Source organism: Sodiomyces alcalophilus, assembly GCF_042370955.1.
Source record: "Sodiomyces alcalophilus JCM 7366 unplaced genomic scaffold ACRALscaffold_2, whole genome shotgun sequence".
Classification (NCBI taxonomy): Eukaryota; Fungi; Ascomycota; class Sordariomycetes; order Glomerellales; family Plectosphaerellaceae; genus Sodiomyces; species Sodiomyces alcalophilus.
The window spans coordinates 94,076-109,102 of record NW_027263533.1 but is presented as its reverse complement, the minus strand read 5'-3'; the positions used below and the strand labels follow the sequence as shown (position 1 = coordinate 109,102).

At 54.1% G+C, this 15,027-nt stretch overlaps 5 protein-coding genes across 5 annotated transcripts in view; 3 read left to right on the top strand and 2 right to left on the bottom strand.

Moving 5' to 3' along the window:
* Window positions 1–269: 269 nt before the first annotated feature.
* ACRALDRAFT_1029186 (uncharacterized protein) lies at window positions 270–2,225 on the bottom strand (the record flags this gene model as incomplete). The annotated part of the gene is made up of 3 exons (XM_071014870.1): window positions 270–1,298; window positions 1,363–1,805; window positions 1,886–2,225. 3 exons carry the CDS (start codon window positions 2,223–2,225, stop codon window positions 270–272), a joined length of 1,812 nt encoding a protein of 603 aa, XP_070876271.1.
* Window positions 2,226–5,497: 3,272 nt separating this feature from the next.
* On the bottom strand, window positions 5,498–7,444 carry ACRALDRAFT_1054600 (uncharacterized protein; the record flags this gene model as incomplete). Its single annotated transcript, XM_071015826.1, has 2 exons — window positions 5,498–6,744; window positions 6,808–7,444. 2 exons carry the CDS (start codon window positions 7,442–7,444, stop codon window positions 5,498–5,500), a joined length of 1,884 nt encoding a protein of 627 aa, XP_070876270.1.
* A 2,831-nt stretch (window positions 7,445–10,275) lies between these two features.
* ACRALDRAFT_1060655 (uncharacterized protein) lies at window positions 10,276–10,854 on the top strand (the record flags this gene model as incomplete). The annotated part of the gene is made up of 3 exons (XM_071016276.1): window positions 10,276–10,344; window positions 10,380–10,660; window positions 10,812–10,854. The coding sequence occupies 3 exons, from the start codon at window positions 10,276–10,278 to the stop codon at window positions 10,852–10,854; spliced, it is 393 nt and encodes a 130-aa protein (XP_070876269.1).
* Window positions 10,855–11,538: 684 nt separating this feature from the next.
* ACRALDRAFT_1074385 (uncharacterized protein) lies at window positions 11,539–13,885 on the top strand. The gene is made up of 4 exons (XM_071018240.1): window positions 11,539–12,182; window positions 12,246–12,385; window positions 12,534–13,007; window positions 13,093–13,885. Exons 1-4 carry the CDS (start codon window positions 12,170–12,172, stop codon window positions 13,282–13,284), a joined length of 819 nt encoding a protein of 272 aa, XP_070876268.1. The 5' UTR covers window positions 11,539–12,169; the 3' UTR covers window positions 13,285–13,885.
* Window positions 13,886–14,103: 218 nt separating this feature from the next.
* ACRALDRAFT_2131682 (uncharacterized protein) overlaps window positions 14,104–15,027 on the top strand; it is a gene marked incomplete at its 3' end in the record, with an annotated part of 3,504 nt that continues 2,580 nt past the window's right edge. The window contains exons 1-2 of the mRNA XM_071024023.1: window positions 14,104–14,306; window positions 14,431–15,014. Of these exons, the coding sequence (XP_070876267.1) occupies window positions 14,502–15,014 (513 nt within the window). The 5' untranslated portion in view covers window positions 14,104–14,306; window positions 14,431–14,501. The remainder of the gene's footprint in view (window positions 14,307–14,430; window positions 15,015–15,027) is intronic.

Sequence of the window (15,027 nt, the reverse complement as noted above, 5' to 3'; positions counted from 1 at the left end):
GTCCCATCTGTACTCAATGCCGAGAGACGCAGTAAAAAGAAAGAAAAAGAAAAGAGGGAAATAATACTTATGCGACGGTGCTGCAGTTGCTGATAATCCTGTATCGCTCGGCGAGGGAGACTCGGGGCCGCGAGAAAGAGAACGCCAAAGACCCGACCCAAAATTACAGTACAAAAAATGCCGCCGCCAGTCGACCATGGTGACCGACCCCGATGCAATGGTCCGGTAAAATGCGCTGATGCTGTACAACGATCCATCCTCGTCCTGGTCTAGGCCTTGCTGTCCGCCGCAGCCTCCCCCGTCGGCTCAGGCTTCTGCTTGATGTTGCGCCACTCGATGAGCGACGAGCCGACAAACGACGCGGCCGCCGCGACGGCGCTGATAAAGAAGCACCGCGTGAGAGCCGAGTTGTAGACCGTCTGCAGCGCCGGCCGCCACTCCGGATCCAGCATTTCCAGGAGCGACTCGGCAGAGAGCTGGACGACCAGGGCCGGGTCGAGCATCGGCACGTTGTCCCGGACGCCTTCCTGCAGCAGATTGTTGAACACCGTGTTGCCCACCGTGAGGAACATGGTGCTGCCGAAACCCTGCACGAACACCATCACCGCCGTGCCCGTCGGCACGTCCCGGAGCGGGAGCACCGTCTGCATCGCCATCATGGGCTGCTGCAGACCCGCGCCCAGACCCGCACCCGCGAGCATGGGGAAGACGACCCACTGCCACGTCGGGGAGTTGGGCTGGAACATGGACATGAGACCGTACCCCACCGCCATGAGGATCGACGACGACATCATCACCGGCTTGATGTACCCGAAATGGCCGACCACCGCGCCCGACACGACCGAGATGATCACGTCGGCCCCCAGCATGGGCAGGATACGGATGCCCGAGTCGATGGCGTTGGTGCCGCGGACGCCCTGGAACCACGTCGGCAGCCAGTAGATGGTGAGCAGGAAAGCCGCGCCCAGACAAAAGGCGAAGATGCCCGAAGCCCAGACGGTGCGCTGGTTGAGGAGCCGGGGCGGCACCGTGGCGTTCTCTCCGTTCCAGTGCTGGATCCACCCAAAGATGCCCACCAGGACGGCGCCCGCCGCGATCAGGCCGATGACCTCGCCCGACCGCCACGCGAACCGCTGCCCGCCCCACTGGAGAGCCAGCAGGATGCAGATCATGGCGCACATGAACGTCAGACTGCCCAGCGGGTCGAGCGTCTTGAACCGCTCCCAGGCACCGATGCTGGGAATCTTGCGCTTCGGGTCCTGGAAGCAGAAGAACACGACGACCACCGTGATGGCGCCCTACAATCGTCAGTCCAAGGGCAACTATAACAAGGTGGGGGAAAAAATGAGACGGGCCACGTACCACGGGGAGGTTCATCCAGAAGCACCAGCGCCAGCCGATCGTCTCGGTGAATAGACCGCCCAGGAGCGGCCCGGCGATGGACGAGATGCCGTACATACTGCCGATGCAGCCCGCGAAAAGGGGACGTCGCTCCAAAGCTACGGTGTAGGCGAGAATGACGAGGGCGCCGACGAACAGTCCGGCTCCGCCAATACCGGCGACGGCACGTCCGATGATGAGAACCATGCTGTTCGGCGCGGCGGCACAGATGACGCTGCCGACCTCGAAGGTGAGGATGCAGGCGAGGTACATCCACTTGACGCTGAAGAATGTGTAGAGCTTGCCGACAAACAGGTTGAGGGCCGTGGCCGTGAGAAGGTACGCGGAGCCGTACCAGCCGACATCCCCGACGCTGTTGAACTCGTCCGTGATGGTCGGGATGGCGGTGGCAATCATGGCATTGTCTGAAGGGGTTGTTAGCCGAGGGTTTTCGGAGTGCAAGAAGAAAAAAAAGAAAAAGAAAAAGGAGAGAGAGACAACGTACCCAGAGCCAGGAGCAAGACACCCAAGCAAAGCGCCAGAATGACCAGAGACAGTTTCCACCCCGAGAGGTAGACGGCACCATCCGTGTCGTCCTCCTCCTCGGCATCGTCCTCGGCATCCGTCAGACGGTTCTGTCCTTCCTTGGTCGGCGGGATCGGGAACGCTCCATTGTCGGCGAGGTACGAATTACTCGGCGTCGTCGCCGCAGACCACTGGGAAACAGGCCTCGAGACGACCCTCGAGGCGGGCCTGGGTCCGTCATACAGCGGCGGCGGCGTGGCCTCTAGGAACGGGTCACTGTGCTCCTTGAGCTCCTCTTCCAGCAGGACTGATCTCCTCATCGACCTGCGTTTCTCGTCGGCCGCGAGACCGATGAGCGGCAGTTCGCGTTCGAAGGAGGCGACGCGCGCGATGGGCGGTAACCTCGGCGCCTCGACGTTGTAGGGCGCACGGGGAGGCGGTGCGCCATCTTCGGTCGTGGCGGCGGCGGCGGCGGCTGCCGCTGCTTCATTGGCGGCGGCAGCACCGCAAGTACAGACTTTGAATTGTGGTTGTTCGGGTACTTCTTCTTTTTCTTCTTCGAATTTCTCTTTGAATCCCAATCGACGACGTCTGGAGGAGGATGACGACGACGACTTTGACGACTTTGACGACTCGTATGACGGCACCCGGCCGTGGGACTTGCGACTCGACATGGCGCAGCCGCAGTCCGAGTCACGCTTGAGAAGATGAGATGAGAGTGTCGAGAGTTGGTATTGACGAGGGAGGAGAGAGGCGTGGGGAGAGGGGCGTCAATGTACCCCGAAGGGTGGTTGAAGGTTGGCGAGGGAAAGTGGAGGCCAAGCTGATGACCGAGCTACTGTTCAGTGAGTGAGAATATATGAGAGGGGTCAGTCAGAAAGAGGGAACTAACGTGGGGACAGGGAGGCTCTTGGATATATATGATCAACGGTGGTAACGGCAATACCAGTATCACCCTGGCGGTGGTGGCGGTTCGTCATGGCCGGGGTCAGTGTAGGTAGTTGCACTTGTTAAGAAGCACCGGAAAGATCCTTGACTAGGGTCCCGCCCACGTGTGGGTGGAAAGAAGCTGCCTGGAATCGCGTCCTGGTAGAAAAAGGCGAATGCGATGGGTAAGCCGATGCTGAGGGTGCACGGAGGGAGGGCTCAGGGCTGGCGGAGGAGAACCGCGAGGCCCAGGTTTGGTAACGGCACCCCCGTCCGCTAGCCACACGTCATCATGCAAGGCCCATCGAGTCCACACGGGACATCGCCAGGTGTCACTCTGTCAAGGTTCCTATGAGAAACTCTCGGCCTGTTCACAGGCCCGGTATCCGCGAGGCCTTTAGGTAAGATCGAGAGAGCAGGAGAGGAATGACAATGACTAGACAATGCCGGGACCAAATACGATGTTCTGATGAATGCAGACACGTTCAAAGTGAATCTCTAGAGACTCTACGCCTGGAAGAGAAAGCCCTGGAAGAACAGGGACAGGGTCGGAGTCCGCGGTGTAAACGTTAGCTGCGTAATTTGACCGATGATTCCGCTGCAGGTGCCAACGGAACAGGACACGATCCGCCTTGTCGGTGGCGATCTTGGTCTGTGTGCTCCGGGACCAGAGAAAAGTGAGATCTCTTCGGCTCGGCACCAAAGTTCCTAGGCATTGGGGGGTGTGGTCAAAATGCTGCAGGGCGTGAAGAGTCGAGTCTCGGTGGACGGGTCGTCGGACGGGAGGGGGAAGGGAAGACCCTCCGGGTTATTGTATCGCCGAAACCGAAGCCCCATACCCAACTCCTGTCAACCACTCCTGACGCACCTTCAACATCTCTCTCCGAACTCTGTCAATCCAACCTCCGAAACGACGCGGCAACGCGATACCCGATATGGCTGATCATCGCCCTCAATTCCTCGTTATCGACACCTGAGTGGTCCACCTTAAAGCTTGTCTATTTCCCCCCACCGATAGGCTGTTCGTTCGCACTACCATCCATGACAACCAATTTCCAGAAGGTTTCTCGCCCAAAGACAGCCAGCAGCGTGTTCCAATCTTAGTCTGCCACTCTGCCAGCTTTCTCATCATACAACGTACATACGTATGATTACTTTTGCCACGGCGGCCACCCCGACAACCGTTGCAGCCCGCGTTCTCGGAGTGCTCGACAGGCCCCTCGGAGGTCCTGCGGAAGTGTTCCCCATCGCCCTCCCAACCTTGGCCAGGGGACGCAGCCCCCCAAACTTACTTAACTCCATATTTCCGTCATGCTTTCGGCTTCTCCAACGTCTTCCATGGTATTCCTGTCGCGTTGGTCTTCTCCGCGAGCCGTGTGAAATGGCAGCATGTCCGTCTGGTCGTCCATTCTTGACGAGCAAACCATCTTGACACTTTCATCAACGTAGTCCACTCTCATCAAGGAATCATCACGGAATCTCAACGACCCTAACACTTACCGATCTGCCAACCCGGCTTCTTGGAATGTCAATATGGATTCGATAACCTTCAGGTTTTCCCCGGTTGCCACTGCCTATCCAGTTTCCGGATATCCCGTTGAAACCATTGGGCCCATGGACTCTCTTTCGCTTCTCACCGATGCGATAGTTCGCAGCATCCCTTGAACACTGATATGCCCGCGTCGCCACAATCCTGCTCTGTTAACCGTCTATCCCCTACCGCGGTGTAAATGTTTCTATTTTTTTCCTACAAGACTTCTTATCTTCGCCCCCAGGCTTGGATCTATCCACGTTCGAATCCGTGCTCGACGACCCAGCTCACCTCATTGGTCTTAATCTTGGCGTCTCATGTTCTGCCGCGCCCGAGGGAATGTCGAACTAGAACATGGGCTAAAGTAAAACGGCATACCCGATTCGGAACTTTGCTGCCTTGGTCGGTGATGACGAGATGCTATATCTGATTATAAAGAAGAGGAGTCCCCGGTCCCTTGCCACAGCGGCATATGCTTACATACAGCTTCGCCACTCTTGCATATACAACTTTCATAAGTTGCGGATGCTGAGTCTGGTCGCCTGAAAGATATGCTTGGCTTCCACTAGAGGGGTCATGACGAACCGAGTCACGTTGGTCTCGATGTATCTCACTTGTTTGAACCCCAAAGTGATCACTAACAAGCACAGCACTGTTGTATAATATCGGAAAAGTGGGTTATTCCAATTTTATTCTATGCTTTTCACTGAGAGTGCCATATACTGTCTCTGTTTTCCGTCTCGGCACAACCGTCAACTATTAGTGATGAGGTTTCTCTGTCCATCTGAACTACATTCGATATATCTGCTATGCAGGGAACGCTACCAAGCTGAGTACCAACAGACGAGCATCCCCCTTATGACGGTATCTCTTACTCCGGAGGACGTCCGAGTCTTTCCGGCTTCACCGAGGTCAGACCTAGTTCCATTCTGCATTTAGATGACCCCAGTCAGTCCTGTGACTTGACATACAACAGCGCATCATGTGAAGGCCTAAGTCACAGATAGACACTGACCCCTGATCTCAACTCACTTCCAGATCCAGTAGGACACAGGCCAGTTCAAGATCATGTCAATTATTCCAAGCAAACGTCTTGCTACAAGGAATCGCAAAGACAGTAAGTTCGTCTTCTCATCATTCCTCGTCATACTTGGCGATACCCACCTCAATAGCCTTGATCTGCAGCGCCAGCAGCCTAGAATAGTACCGGCAGAGAGGCAAGTTCCCTCCGTGGAACCAGAACCCGGGATGCCCGCTCCGCTGCCAGATGCCGCGCATCTCCCCCTCCCCGTTCACGCCCCAGACGTCGCCCACGCGGTCCGCCACCTCGTCGCCAAAGATGTCCCGCGTCTGCGTCCGCATGTTGTCGTATCCCGTCGCGAACACCACCTCGTCCGCCTCGAGCTCCGTCCCGTCGCCGAACCGCACGCCGTACGGGAGAACCTCGACAACCTCCTGCCCCTGCTTCACCTTGATCTTGCCGTCGGCGATGAGCCGCGACGCCCCGACGTCGATGTAGTACCCGCCCCCGCGCTGGAGGTACTTGATAAACAGCCCCGAGTCGTCCGGGCCGCGGTCCAGCTTGAACCCGGCACGCGCGAGGCCGTCGAGGAGCGGCTTGTCCAGTTCCGCCTGGGCCGCCGTTATTTGCTTCTCGCTCACCTTGCCCACGGCGAAGGGAATGCTGTGGAAGAGGGGGTCGCTGTCGTCGACGTGGGGGCTGTTTTCCGAGTAGAGCGCCTTGAGTCCAATCTCGGTGATCCCTTCCGACGAGACGATACAAGTCGACGAGCGCTGCACCATGGTGACGTCGTATCCTTTCTCGTGGTAGTCCTGGGCGATATCATGGCCCGAGTTGCACGACCCCACGACGATGGCCTTCTTCCCCTCGGCATTCTCGCGCGCGCCGGGGAACTCGGACGAATGGCAGAGCAGATGCCCCTTGAAACTTTCCATGCCCTTAATCTCGGGGATGTTCTTCTTCCCCGAGTGTCCAGTGGCCTGGATAATGTGGCGAGGGTGGAGGATCCGCTCCTGGATGGAACCGTCGTCCAGCTTGCGCTGGATTTTCACTGTCCAGATGGTCTTCTCGTCGTCCCATTTTGACTCGATGATGGTCGACTGCATCCAGGCGTCCAGGTCGAGTAGTTTGGCGTACGCTTCAAAAAAGTCGGCCAACTTATCCTTCGGGGTGAAGATGGGCCATTGGGGTGGGAAAGGCATGTACGGGAGATGATCGTACCAGACCGGATTGTTTAAGACGAGCTGATGGTATCGCTTCCTCCAGTTGTCTCCTATGCACTGATTCTGGTCTACCATGAGGGAGCTTACGCCAAGAGCTTTCAAGCGAGCTGCTACGGTGAGTCCCGCCTGTCCAGCCCCTGAAGTAATGGTGTTAGCGACGTCGAGTATGGGGTCAGGTATAAGTAACAACTTGAACGTACCGAGAATGATGACGGCCGGCTGCTTTCCATTCTCCCACTGCGACTCTTCTTGTCGGCACTCGATCCAGTTCTTGCGTCCAGGTTTGTCCCCGTGGTCGACGCCCTTGGCACGGCGCCCGAAAATGGCCTCCTCGTGGCCCCTGAGCTCACGAAGCGACGTGTATAGAGTGTAAATCTTCCAGGAACCGCCATGTGACACGAGCCGGATGACGCCTTCGCCCGTACCGAGAGAAGTGTCTAGGGAAAGGAAGACTACAAGACAGGGCGCGGTTCCACTAAAGTCCACGACGGACATCTTTGGCTCTCGGACACTGTTGGACCGGTCCACTGCGACTCTCTTCAGACGGAAACCACCCTCGGTGGTGTTTGCGCAATCCTCAAGGAAAGTCCTTATATGTTTCCGCCTGTGAATGGTGCGGAAATTCCATGTGAGGACGAGGTGGTCACGCCAATAGCTGTCTTCGGCAAAGAGCTCCGAGAGGTCGTTGTACTTGGCCTCACTTAGGGCCCTGTTGATGGACTCGACTATCGTATTGGCGACCTGGTTCGGGTCGGCTCCATCTCCATTGACTTTTGCCGACGAGGAAACTGGGAGCTCGGCCAAGGGGATATTGACGGACCCAGGCAGGTTCCACATATTGGAGAGCGGCGTGTTTTCCTCGACTTTCATGATTACGGGGATGATGGGCCTGGAGGGCTGTGAGATTAACTGATACGCGGATCGGAGGATGGGCAGGGGGTGGATCAGGAGAAGGGAGAAGGTAGAGCTGATATCAGAACACGAATAAGATGCGAAAAGAGACTGTGTTCACTGCAGACCATGAAGACTATGAAAAGATACCAGTATACGATGTCAAATATATAGCCAAATAAGGGGTAAAGGCACTCTGGTACATCGGTGAATCGTGATATACCGAGTCATGTGCCGTTGTGTGGTGACGCAGCCTGCATATATAGCCATTGGGCTTCATCGAGAGCATATATGGCCATTGGGCTTCATCGAGACTTTGGGCACATATGTCTGAAACAGCTGACAAGCTGAATATAGTGAGAACTTGAAAAGGATGGTGAAAAGGGGCGAAGAGGGGCGACGGGATTGACAGACCTCTTGTTGTGCGACTTCATAGCGAGGACCCGAGAAAGGGCGGGCCGGGCCGCCGCACGTGCGGGGCTCACATGACGTTCCGCCGTTCGACTCTCCCGGCCTTGGTTGGTGTGTGCCACCAAGGGGTTGCGAGTACTGATACATTCGAGCAGTGCGAGGACATGATCGACGGCGCTCTTCACTTCCAGTTGAGCACGTGCTGCAATCGAGAAGTTCCCCGCATATCCCCGCAAGTGGAAGTATAGTACAGGCAGTCAACTACGCACATACTTTGTATGTAACCTGTAGGTAAGGTAGGTATTAGTCGTGACCTGCATTGTTAGAGTGAGACTTGGCTTACCAATGACCTTTGGAATGACCTTCATGCATCATCAAAGATTTCATGGTTCAGTGTCTTGGACTCGGGTCTCCATGTTCGTCATCTAGATGCCTGTTGAAAAATGATAGAAGCAGAAGACCAATAAAGACTTCTATGGAACCCAGAGTTGAGCTAGTACACTACGCGGCTGGACGAGAAGAGTGATAAGACAGCCGTGGTGAGAAGGGGTCGGTCTAGGTCTATGTCGGTCACTGCTATTGGTCTGCATGGATAATGTCAAGTTGTAGTGTGCTTCTGTCTTGATGTCGGAATATCGATACACGATACAGAAAGAAAGCTCCCTGACCTTAACCGTTGACTGTTGGCAGTAGACTAGGGAAATCCCTGCGAAAGTGTTTGTATGCGTTGTCACCAGAAACGACCAACTGTCTATTTCAAACTGCATGTTTGCACACATGCACCCAGTACTAATCAAGTGAGCTTTCATACAAGTGAAAGCAACCGTATGTAAGGGGCTCAGTCAGGGCTAAGCACAGCACCCACAAACCAAACACCCGGGTGCTCGACAGCAGGATACTGGTAGTTCAATGTCAAACGACAGTTTTCTTTCTTTCATAGACACTTGGCTTACCCGAGTTCCCAATATCAAACATTCGGGAAAGAAATTTGAACAATAGCACAGCATTTGTGGTGTGCTGGTAGGTATCCCTTTGCTATTGATGTTTGCCGGCAACTACCTCTTTACCAGAGACACAGATGGCACTTGTTTGACAAACATACAGCCATGTCCGTGTAGAAGTGGCAATTGGCAAGATATTATGGCGTATAGCCAGGGATTGAAACAATCTTAAACCGCTCAAATTTCCATCTTGGCTGGCATTGTTAAACCCGACTAGATATTATTATTCCTGGCAGGTAGTTCCGCTTCTTCCAGAGGAAACTTGCCAATAGGTATTTTCCATTTACTATCCCTACTTACATATTAAGCTGCTACTCTGTGCTGTTTGCTAGTTTCTATCCACTTTATATAGCTGCATATCTAGTTCTATATGAGCTTCTTAGACTCTTGCAGCTACGCATGTAAGGAAGATCATACCAAGCCAACGTCAAAGCCAGGTGAATAAGTCCCATACACACTCTTGCAGTATTCTATATCCTCACCCGCAGTAGTGAATTAGTAAACCAGCCTATAGGAAGTTATTATGATATGGAGGTGCCAGTGTGGTGCTCTTGCAGAGGACCATTGTGACAATGCTCTAGGTGACAATGGATCTAGGAGAGTCACTGCCCTCAGTGTAATTCACTACACCCTTATTCCTATTCTCATGATAACATTCTGGCATATCACTCCAGAAGCAACCAGTATTTATAGACCCTCTACGTGCCATGGCACACATATCCTCTTACACCATCTTCAGACAGCTTCTTCTCAAGCATTTTACTTTACAGCAAAAGCACACAAGTCAATTTACTACACCCAGAACCACGTCCACCAACTACTATACATCGTAAACCAGGTGAGAGAGGAACGTATTACACGCCGTGCAGTATCTAACAGAGCATTCTAGCAGCGAAGCACTGCGATGGTCAACAACACCTTCAGGGCCTCGATGAGGTCCACGCTCTTCTTAGCTATTTCCCTCCTGGTTGCCATGTTTGGCATGTCTGCCGCTTTGCCTACCTTCAATGTCACTGTTGGAGGCAACGCTGCGGACCATGGCAGCCTTCGTCTTGCGGATACTTCCATGGATTCTCGCCTCCGTGGTTGCAGCCTATTCCCCCCTTTCCAGCCCATCATTTTAGGTAAGAGTGTGGACACATTATACAACGCAAACATGATACACGCTAACCTGAGAACCAGAGAATGGGGGCGACAGGGACAATGGAGGGAGGGGTGTCCTTCTTGAGAATGCCGATTCAGGACCCCCACGATGGTTCCACTTCTATCACAGCTCTTATGATGACATGGTCTACAAGTCGGTCAAGGTAGGAAATGAACGAACAGCCTGAACATTGTTCTTGGACCCACGGAAAGAAGCTAATCATGTGCGATATGACGAGCAGGTCCGAAGCGGCGAAACCGTGTTCGTCACACTCTGCCCCGGCTTCGAAGGTCGCATCCAACGAGGCACCGAGAAAAACTGGGAGAGGGCCATCCAGAACTTGGGAACCTGGGCCGAGTTTAGCTTTGACGAAGCTAAGAAGGATATCTGGGGCAACATTAGTGTCCTCGAGGGATGTGACGGAGGTGTGGAGATCTCAACCACGGATGGGTCCAACATCAGGAAGGGGTTCAGGGACTATATCCTGGACGGGGCTCCCTCGGGCGCCATGACGCGCAAGAGGAATGGTAGCCCGGTCATCGACAAACTGGTCGGTCACAACGCCAACCGAGTCGCCATTGATTACATCCGCAGTCGGCTGAACCCGTCCATGGTCGACATCAGTAACAACGAGCAGACTGCGATTGTGTCGTCGAACATGAGGATGAAGTTTACCTTTCACCGGGGTTCATATTAGGGGGGAATTGTTGAGCAGGCGTACTCACGTCTCGCGTCTCTGAATAACCACCATTAATAGCAGGAGTCTCACAATGTACTCAGGCTCGACAGCCAACTGCTGAGTTCAGTTCGTATGGTAGACTGCATTGCCAACATGCAAGGTCAACCATCTAATTCTATTAGTCCTAGATTAATACAACCGCTTTGTCTCTGTGGAATTGAGGTTAGAATAACGGACTTGTACCCTTGTCTTGCAATGGCGTCTCGTCTCGCATCGTCCAAGATCTAAACATCCTGAGAAACGGCCGTGTCCATCCCCTGGAGGTTGGAAAGAGATGTCCTTTTCTCCACCACAACGACTGTCAAGTCATTGATTAGGAGATGATGACTGGCTTCTGTGGCTGAAAAACGGCTAAGTCCACCGTCGGATCAGAACGCCTTAAAGGGAGAATTTTGTTAATGCCATTTAAGGACATCATGTTTTGAAATGATCTTTGATGATGGTAAAGTGAGTTCGAGCTCAGAGAGTAGATTGCTTAGAAACGAGACGGAACAGATCAAGCTGGTTCTTTTCGTCTCCTACATGTATTCGTTTTCTCGGGGATTAGTTATTCCGCAGTCCCAAGCGTGGCCTTGCTCGTGGGCTGTGCGGCAACCCCGTGGGTCGGCCCGGGGGTACGTACTTTGGGGAAGTGACAGAGCTCTGGACCATAAAAAGTACGTACCGTACTATCTCACCCTGTAGTCGAATCAGAGCGCAGCTGTCGCGCCCACTCCAACTGCTGCAACTCGCACGACAAAGAAGCACGAGCACGAGCGACAACAAAGCATTTCTTCCCTCCCCGTTTGTCTAGAACCTTCAGCCCCAGCTCCATCCAAGCCACTCCGCTACTGTCGCCATCCCGTCCTTGCTCCTGCTCCGTCGCAATTCATCATTGCATCCAACTCAATTGGACTGCCTGCCCCTCTTCCGTTTCCAGGCCTCGCTTCGCTTCGTTGGTCGGATCGCGGACACGATATCTGCCTACTTGGTACACCCTCTGATTGTTTGGCGTGGCACAAGGACTCAAAGCGCACCAATTTCGACCTTGTCGCACGCATATTGCATAACCCTCTTTCATCTTTCATCATCTTACCCTCTTCGCTCCTTCTGCCTTTCGTGCCGTCGGTTGAAGAGCACTCGATTTGCGCAACTACCCTGCCATCCCGGCTCAACTGACCCACGGAGAATGATGGTCTGACGCCGGAACAGTGGTTTTAAACGTTAACCACTATCGCAAAACTTTGATTTCTGTGCCTTCAACCCATTCACTTCGCCTTTCTGTTGGGCCCTCGTCCTTTTCTATTGTTCCCGTTCTCTACTCCAAGCCTTGAATTACGCCTTTCTTTAGGCAAGCACTCTAAAGCCTCTCGCTTCAACAACGAGCTACCGCCACAATGTCACTCCCTTGTGAGTTTACGCTATTGTTTTCCCTGGGCGTTTTTTACGACATCTTGCTGACTAGATACGCAGTAACCAAGGACGAGGAGGTCCGGTACACGGCCATTATCGATAGTATTTTGGCGACGGCGGACCTGAATACCGTAACACGCAAGAAAGTCCGGGCTGGTTTGCAGATGGCGCTTGGTGGCAAGGACTTGAGCGACCACAAGGTATGTTTTCCCCGCGGTCTTTTTCTTTTCTTTTCCCTTTCCCTTTTTGCGCAAGTTGGGACGCTTCCTAAAGCAAGCTACATTGGCCCGCCATTCGGTGTATATATGTTTATTCATCTTGCCTTTGCTCACTCTTCTCTACTACCAGGATGTCATCAAACGATTAATCGAAGAGCGCTTTGATCACGTGGCCGGTAGCGCAGAGGAGGCCGAAACAGCCCCGGACACCAACGCTCACGCCGAAGACGAGGAAGACGAAAAGCCAGCAGCGGGCAACGACGATGCGGACGATTCGAGCGAGACGGCGGACGGAGAGGCATCTATGCCGGCTCGCAAGAAACAGAAGCGGTCGGAATCGGAGGAGGACGCGGACGCGCGGCTCGCGGCCGAGCTCCAGGCGCAGGAAAACAACCTCGCCCGGACCCGGATGACGCGGGGCGGCAGCGGGGCCAAGAAACGCAAGGCGCCGCGCAAGAAGAGCGCCAAGAAGGTCCGCAACGACGATAGCGACGGCGGCGAGGGGGGGAGCGAGGAGTCGGCTCCCAAGCGCAAGGCGGGCGGTGGGTTCCAGAAACCGTTCACTCTCAGTTACCCGCTGGCGCAGCTGGTGGGCGAGCCCCAGGTGAGTGACGTGATGTTCCCGTTCCCTACTCATTATTTCGCCCCGGCTATACTGCGTATACTAACGCACGATCAACCATTCATAGTTATCGCGCCCACAAGTCGTTAAGAAGCTCTGGGAGCATATCAAGGCCAACGAGCTGCAGGATCCTAGCGACAAGCGACAGATTCGATGTGACGATATGATGCACGCCGTTTTCAAACAGTCCAGGGTCGACATGTTTCAGATGAATAAGCTGATTGGCAGCCATCTATATCCCGTGGAGGAGGAACAATAAGATGACAACGATGATATGCGGGAATACGAGTTGGCAACAAATGCCTACAACTACAAAGGGTCAGGTCAGGGGCGACGACGACAACCGGCGACATGCAGCGAGGGTAACCCGGCGTTCGGCAGGGCAGGAATTGGCGGGGCTTGGCCCATCCATGGTTTTGAAATATTATTTGCTTGTATTTTTTTTCTCTTGCTTCTATGGCTGCTTCTATGGCTTTTCTCTTTCTTCTTTTTCTTCTTTTGTTTTCCACCCTCGGCAGGTTGGTCTCCGGGCATCATGGGGTGGTGGCCAGGCGATGGCCTATGCAATGTCAGGCGATCCCAGATCTCGGTGGAAGAAAGTAAGAAGCGATGGGGAGGGCGTTATGACTACTGATACATTTTAAGATCAGCATTCTTGGTTCAGCATCGGAGGGTGGATAAGAGTGCTCGGTGGATAAGCTGCCATATGGGCGGCGTTGATACTGGAAACAAATTGCCGAGACGGGTAGAGAAAGACGGATTACGGATTACCTACATTGATGAGTCAGCATGAATTCATCGACCATGTACACTGTGCCGTTGCACGTTGCACGTACGTTGTAATGTGGCACGGTGGAAACACCCCGCCATGAGGCTGAGGCTGACCGCCGCCCGCTTTCTGCCATTCCGTGATTTGTCCCTTTCAACCTTGGCTTTTGTGTCGGTATTATCAATCCACCAATTCAACCCATACTCGCCTCCGAACCGGGTTTTTTTTCTCGACTTTTTTTTTATTCTGTCCCAACGACTTCATCCGAAAGAAGACAGCCCTGCCCATATTCGAGTCTCGCCATTCGGCATCTTTGCCAACCTCGTCCTAAACGGACTCTCTGGCTTGAATTTTCTTTCTATTTTCGTCTTCTCAAATCCATCACTGAGTCACTCGGCGGCTCTCACTCTGGTGGCTTTTCATCTACGCATCTTCGCGCGTCGCACGGGAAATACTATTCCAGGGAGTGCTGCCTATTTCTACCTCATTCTCGGGCACACACCTTCCATTTTGTGCGTGCTTCACTTTCTTTCTTCTTGGACATTGTCTATTATTTATAAGACACGACTACGACTGTCTCTCGAAATATCACCGACATTTTGTTTGCTACACATCGAAACTAACGCTGATTCTCAGGTGCACGCCACGCTCAATCTTCCTCGGCTCTTTGCCCATTTGCACGAATATACATATTATCCCTTCTACCCATGGACTCGACACAATCAGGCTCTTCTACAGCCGCACCCGCCCGGGAAAGTAATCGAGGTCGAGGGCGAGGACGCGGACGAGGGCGAGGACGAGGCCAACCAAGCGCTAGGGGAGAATCCGCCGGCGGTGGTGGTAATGACGCCGCCGCCGGTGACATCGAAATCGGCACTGGTAGCAATAATCCATCCCGGGGTGGCCGCAGGGGGCGAGGAGGAAGAGGAGGCGGCCGACGAGGACAAGGCCAAAGACAAGGAGAGGGACTAGGTGACGTCCCTGCCCAGAAACAACCGTCGTCTTCGGCCGCCCCTACACAAGGAGATGCGGCCCCTCCCACCACCGATGGCAAGGCCCCAGAGGGAGCGCCCAGTACGGCCGAGGGCGACGAGATTTGCTTCATCTGCGCCGACCCCATCAAGTTCCATTCCATCACACCATGCAACCACAAGACATGTCACATTTGCGGTCTTCGCATGAGAGCCTTGTACAAGACCAAGGACTGCCCACATTGCAGGGTATGCCCCCCCC